Here is a 6,485-nt window from a genome sequence, read left to right as displayed (position 1 = left end):
TGGAAGGACTTTTTGTCTTCACAGATGAACTAGATGAACTAGTATTGAATTAAAACAGAAATAAGGCTAGAATATTGAACAGTTGTCTTGACACACAGGTGAAACCTAGAGTATTAGTCCAAGATGGAAAATATGCTCAAGTAAAAAGTGTGAGAAGATAGTTGATGTAATCATATGGAGCCTTAAAACCTGATATGATAGCTTACACAGGAGTCATGACTTCATATACTATTGGATATGGGGGTTTTAGGAAGGGCATGGCATTTCCAACTAGAATATCATTCTAAAATAGGAATCAGCATCTCATAATTTCATTGTAGGCATAGAAATGCTCACAAAAGCCCACCTAAATATCCCTGGGCATTATGATTTAGGCTATCATCTTTTTAAAATTCTTTATTAGTATGCACATATATTTTAAAATTAAATGCTATGATGTCAGTAAATAAAATGGTAAAATTTAAGATAAGAAAAATCCCCAATCTAATTCCACATTGTCTAAATTCCTTGATGTCTTATTGTTTTCCTGTACTCCTGTGGTTTCAAATTCTTCACCTTGGCTCCTATTCCCATGATTGGGAATAGGCTTTAATCACTTAATTAATCACTTTACCCTCCTCCTCTGCTCCTCTGTCTTGCATTTCTTCGTAACCCTTTATTTTATCACAATCAATACCTGTGTAATTTCTCATGGGCACGTGAGCATGCTCACACACATACATGTAGACCTCCAATTACCTCATGTAAACTTATTGAAAAAGAAATGGAAGCAATGAAGCAGGAACTCCCTAACCTTCTTATACTCTTGACTTTCCCTTCTATGTAGAATAGTGCCTCTGCTCCCACCTACATCCTTTTAATCTAGATTTAGTCCTCTCTCTATTACTTAGGCAACTCATTCCTGGAATGTTCCTCTCTCCCATCAGAAATTCTCCAGAAGTGAATCACTCTCAGCAATATAAAAATACTCTAGCTAAAAAAGATTATAATATGTAATAATGTGGTTGATTTAGAATATCAATGGCATTTTAATGAGCAGAAAGTTAGCATTTAAATATCTGAATGCACTTGGGGGATAGTGATGAGAAGATATCTATGGAAGATAAGATCTGGGTACAGGAGTAACTAAGGGGTGTTGGGGCATTAAAAGTTTTTTGATTTTTTTTTTTTTTTTTTGTATTCCAGAGAGAACATTTTTCTATATGGCAATGAAAAACTCCAGTGTTCTCAGTGAGTTTATTCTTCTTGGGCTGTCTTCTGACCCTTCCATTCAAGTCATACTCTTTGTGTTGTTGCTTCTGATTTATCTCCTCACTCTGATGGGAAATTTCTTGATGCTGCTGGTGATCACAGCTGATTCTCACCTCCACACACCCATGTATTTCTTCTTGAGACAACTGTCCTTCCTAGATCTCTGCCACTCATCTGTCACAGCACCCAAGATGTTGGAGAATATGCTTTCTGAAAGCAAAACAATCTTTGTAGACAGCTGCTTGGCTCAGGCCTTCTTTGTGTTTGCCACTGGTGGTACTGAGGCCTGTCTGTTGGCTGCAATGGCCTATGACCGCTATGTTGCCATCAGCTCCCCTCTGCTCTATGGTCAGGTAATGAGTAACCAGCTCTGTGTTGGGTTGGTGTGGGTCTCCTGGGGACTGGCCTTTGTTGATGCGCTCATCAATATCCTGCTGGCTGTTAATTTAGACTTTTGTGAGGAGCAAACCATTCCCCACTTCAGCTGCGAGCTCTCTTCTCTCTTCCCTCTGTCTTGCTCTGACACCTCTGCCAACTTCACCGTCCTGCTCTGCTCCTCTGTCTTGCATTTCTTTGGAACCCTTGTCATGATCGTTTCTTCTTATGCCCGCATTGTCTCCACCATCCTGAGGGTCAGTTCCACCACAGGCAGGAGCAAGGCCTTCTCCACCTGCTCCTCCCACCTCACTACTGTGATCTTGTTCTATAGCTCAGGTTTCATCAGTTACCTCTTACCAACCTCAGGTTCCCCTCTGCAAATGATCTTCTCCTTGCAGTACAGTGTAATCACACCTATGCTGAATCCCCTCATCTACAGCCTGCAGAACAAGGAGGTGAAGGCAGCTATGGGAAGAATGGTCAGAAAATATTTTCATCCTCTCATGTAGCAGACACAAAATTACGATGAAACAAACACTGAACTCTGATGCTACATAATCTGATGGACTTTAAGGAGAGTTTCTTGATTGTCCATGCGAAATACCACCAGGAACTCAATGACTTTTTCTTTTTTGGAAATGCTTGCATAGAGGACAGAGAACGCTGAGGATTATCAGTCTTATTCAGAGAAGGAGAAATAAATCATTTAACTCTCTTTTTCAGGGGATTGTTTTATTAAAATGTTGATTTTTAAAATATCTATGTTAACATTCATTGCTATTTTTTGCTTTTTATTCCTGCACACTTCTGATAATTACATGCCCCCAATCTTAGGAAAACTTGATGATCTCAGATTCATATGGTAATCAAGGGGAGTGATCCTATAACCCAGGATAGGTTAACCATTCTATCCCTATTTCCTGAAATCATATTGCAAGGATGAAACCAAGATTCGAGTGAGGCTATTCAGAATCTTTCTGAAGGAAATCTGAATACTGAGTAGAATCAAACAAAAAGAAAGTAAGCTTTTGGAACAAAGTCAATTATCGGAAGGGCCTAAACAAACTATGAACCCTGTATCCTGGGCAATTGTCCTTCCTGGGGTCATGTTTTTAATAAAAATAGTAACAATAGGCTGGGTGCAATGGTGCATGCCTGTAATCCCAGTCACTCATTAGACTGGAGCAGCCCGATCACAAGTTCGAAGTCAGCTTCAGTAATTTAGTGAGGCCCTAAGCAACTCAGTGAGACACTGTCTCTAAGTAAAATACAAAACAGGGATGGGGATGTGTCTCAGAGGTTGAGTGCCCCTGAGTTCAGTTCCCAGTACCCCCACCCCCAAAATAGTAACAATAGCACATTTGTTACATTTCTTAACTAGTGCTAAGAAGTGTAGTAAATTCCTGTGGTACAAAGATGTCATCTTCCTATTCCCCAGGACCTAGGAATATACTATTTTTACATGGTGAAAGGAACAGAGCAGATGTAATTATAATCATAAAATAGGAAAGGAGTCCTAGATTATCCGGGCGGACACAATCTATTCATATGAATCCTTAAAATTCGAGAACTTTCTCCAACTATAGGTAGGAAAGATAAGGTTCAAGTTAATATGAACAAGAAATGGACTCAACTCACCATTGCTGGTTTTTGTGACAGAGAGGTCTATGAGCCAGGGATGGTGGGCAGTTTCTAGAAACTCAGAACAAGACCTGCCAACAGCCAGCAAGGAAATAGGAATCTCAATTCACGGAATTCAACACCCTGAATTCCACCAATGCCCTGATTGAACCTGGAAGTGTTTTCTCCCCCAAGATCCTCCAGATAAGGCCTGCTCACACCTTGATTTGGCCTCATGTAACCCAGGTAGTGAAAACGATTGAGCCCATCCAAGCCTCTGACCCAAAGCACTGTGAGATAACATGTTCGTGTTATTTAAAATTACTAAATTTGTAATCATTGTTGTGGCAGCGACAGAAAAAGAGTACAACATCCTACTTTTTTTTATACTACTTAACCATCTCAACGAGTATATAAGTTATATTGTTAGTGTCCTTTACTGGTGAGAAAATGAGACACAAAATGTTTGTGTGCCTGTCCAGAGATTCGTAGCAAGGAAATGGTGGAGCTGGAATTTAAGTCAGGTAGTCTGAGTTAAGTTACGCTCTCAGTTACTGAACTGCCCCTCCATAAGTTTACAAGGTTCCAATATCCTTTCCGTAGTTAAATACTATCAGTTTGAGGTGTTTTCAACCAAAGAGTGGTAAATGATCTTGAAACAGGTCTCAAAGGTCAGTTGCAGGCAACAGAACTTCAGTGAAATCCAAAGTATTTAGAATTAGTGATGTCTGCTTCTGTTCCACTTCTATTTTGGGAACTATCCTGTCCCCCTCTCCCACATTCCTCTTCTTTCCCTAATCAAGTTATCCACAGTCAATTCCTCTTGCTTACAAAGAAAGATAATTGGCTTTGGAACTGACACTAAAGTTTGGTTTGCAGGCAATAATTCTTAGGAAAATGAGGATATATGGAATTAGTTAGTGTACTGAGATGTACAAAAAGAAGTGAGTCATCCACTTTTACTACTGATGGTATGTCATTGTCATTATTCTGCTAAGACCCAAGGTTACCCGAGACCATGAACTTTGTGCTAATCCTGTGAATAATGGGAAGTTACTAAAATTAAAAATGTCTAAGAGAATGAGGAAGGCCAAATTACAGGGGCTTCTATTTTAAAGACTATGATTTCAATTCTTGGTTTTTGACCTTCAGGGGCTGAAAGAATATCCTTTATTCTACAAATAGAAGGCAGAGGTCGTTATAGTTTTGACCTGGAATGCCCCTAGCAAAAGCTCATGTGTTGAAAGCTTGGTCCTCAGGCAGCATGGTTCAGAGGTGAAATGATTAGATCATGAGGGTTGTAACCTCATCAGTGGATTAATCATCTAATGGATTAATAACTTGAATGGACTACTGGGTGGTCATTGTAGACAGGTGAGGTGTGACTGAAGGAGGTAAGTCACTGGGTGCTTTTCCTTGGGGACTATATCTACCCCTGGTCCCTTCCCCCACCCCTCTTTCATTCAAGGTTACCATGAGCTGAATATCTTTTCTCCACCACACCCTTTCCACTATGGCCCAGAGCAATGGAATCTGTTGATCAGGGACTGAATCTTTAAAACCATGAACCAAAATAAACTTTTCCTCCTCTAAGTTGCTCTTGTCAGGTATTTTTGTCACAGTGAAGAAAAGCTGACTAATAAAGGTTTTGTAAAACTATCTCAGAGTTGAATTCAGTTATCTGCTCAGTTCCATCATTAGTTGAATTTACTGTCACATCCAGTTGTTTATGGGAGCACTGGATGTTGATGAGGGAATTTTATCATTTCAACAAATGTGATAATGGCATCTTAGAGAATTTGGAGGAACCGGAGAATCATGAACTTTCAAGGTTCCCCAAACCCACCATGCCTCCCTTGCCTTAGCACTCTGTGGCTACCCAGTGGAAGAGAGCTGGTAACTCCTCCCATACTGCATATTCCTCCATGTTGTTCAGTTAAGGTTCAGGATTCAAAATTAACATAACCTGCAGGGTAAAATTGGAATCAGAGAAGTAGCAAACTACATCTAAAAGAAATAATAGAAATAAATTAATTTTTATATCCAATAGTCTGGGAGATATTTCTAGGAATAGATTTCATTTTTCTCAACTAGGAGAGTAAATTTAATTTGTTATTTCAGTGTTTTTCAAATAATTTTTATATATCTATATTTATTTATACAGACATCATTTTACCCAAATACTTGAATGGATTCACATCATACACCCTATTTCTTAGCATTTTTTTCCTTGACTTGCTGCTTTCCCACATCATCTCCTACTTATTCTCTGCTCAATGTAACCCATGTTAACCACAGAGTAGATATATTTCTTAGCTTGCTTGGAACATATATGCATGTTCAATCATCTGTACATATGTGTGTGTATAAATATATACACATATAGGAGCTTTTCCATTTCTATTTTAAAAATTGAGGTGAGACTCATTTGTCTTTGCTTTTCTCATTCATCAATACTATGTAAAACTTACCATAAGTCATATGGCGTAGGCCTCTGTTTTTTTATCATTATAGAAGTCCATCTTGTGAATGTGCCATAGTTTCTTAAACCATTTGCCTACATTTGGACTTACTTTCTCCCATTTTCAAATTGTTACAAACAATGCTGTAATAAACATTTTTGAGAAAATAACTTGAAGTTTGAGTGTCATGATTTCTCCAGGATTGATACCCAAAAATATGGTTATGAAGTGTATGCAGATTTTTAATTTTATCTTGCCAAATTGTTTTCCACAGGTGCTGTAACACTTTTACCTCCTTATCAACAAAGTAAAAGAGTGCCCTTTAACCTCTATTGAGCCTGTAGTGTGTTATAATTCTTTGCAAGTAATATTTCATTTTAATTTCAATTTGTAGTCTTCTGACCACCTGGAAATGTTAATATCATGACACATATTTTTTTAAAAGGTTAACCCTGTAATTTTATGCTATGTATATATTTTAAAGGTTAACCCTGTAATTTTATACTATGTGTATATATATATTTTTTATTATTGTATACAAATGGAATACATGTTGTTTCTCTATTTGTACATAGAGTCAAGGCATACCATTTGTGTAATCAGACGTTTACATAGGGCAATGATGTTTGATTATTTTTTTTTCCCTTCCCCCCCACCCCTCCCACCCCTCCCACCCCTCTTTTCCCTCTATACAGTCCTTCTTTCCTTCATTCTTACCGCTCTCCTTATCCCTAACCCTAAACCTAACCCTAAACCTAATGCTAACCCCTCCCA

At 38.4% G+C, this 6,485-nt stretch overlaps 1 protein-coding gene across 1 annotated transcript; it reads left to right on the top strand.

Moving 5' to 3' along the window:
- Window positions 1-1,202: 1,202 nt before the first annotated feature.
- LOC124982870 (olfactory receptor 8S1-like) lies at window positions 1,203-2,138 on the top strand. Its single transcript, XM_047549760.1, has one exon. It carries the CDS (start codon window positions 1,203-1,205, stop codon window positions 2,136-2,138), a length of 936 nt encoding a protein of 311 aa, XP_047405716.1.
- Window positions 2,139-6,485: the final 4,347 nt, after the last annotated feature.

This window comes from Sciurus carolinensis, chromosome 4, assembly GCF_902686445.1.
Source record: "Sciurus carolinensis chromosome 4, mSciCar1.2, whole genome shotgun sequence".
NCBI lineage: Eukaryota > Metazoa > Chordata > Mammalia > Rodentia > Sciuridae > Sciurus > Sciurus carolinensis.
The sequence above is the reverse complement of the archived record's forward strand: the minus strand, read 5'-3'. Positions and strand labels throughout refer to the sequence as shown.

Coding starts and splice junctions, on each gene's coding strand:
- LOC124982870 (XM_047549760.1), top strand. CDS start 1,203: ATGGCAATGAAAAACTCCAGTGTTCTCAGTGAGTTTATTCTTCTTGGG.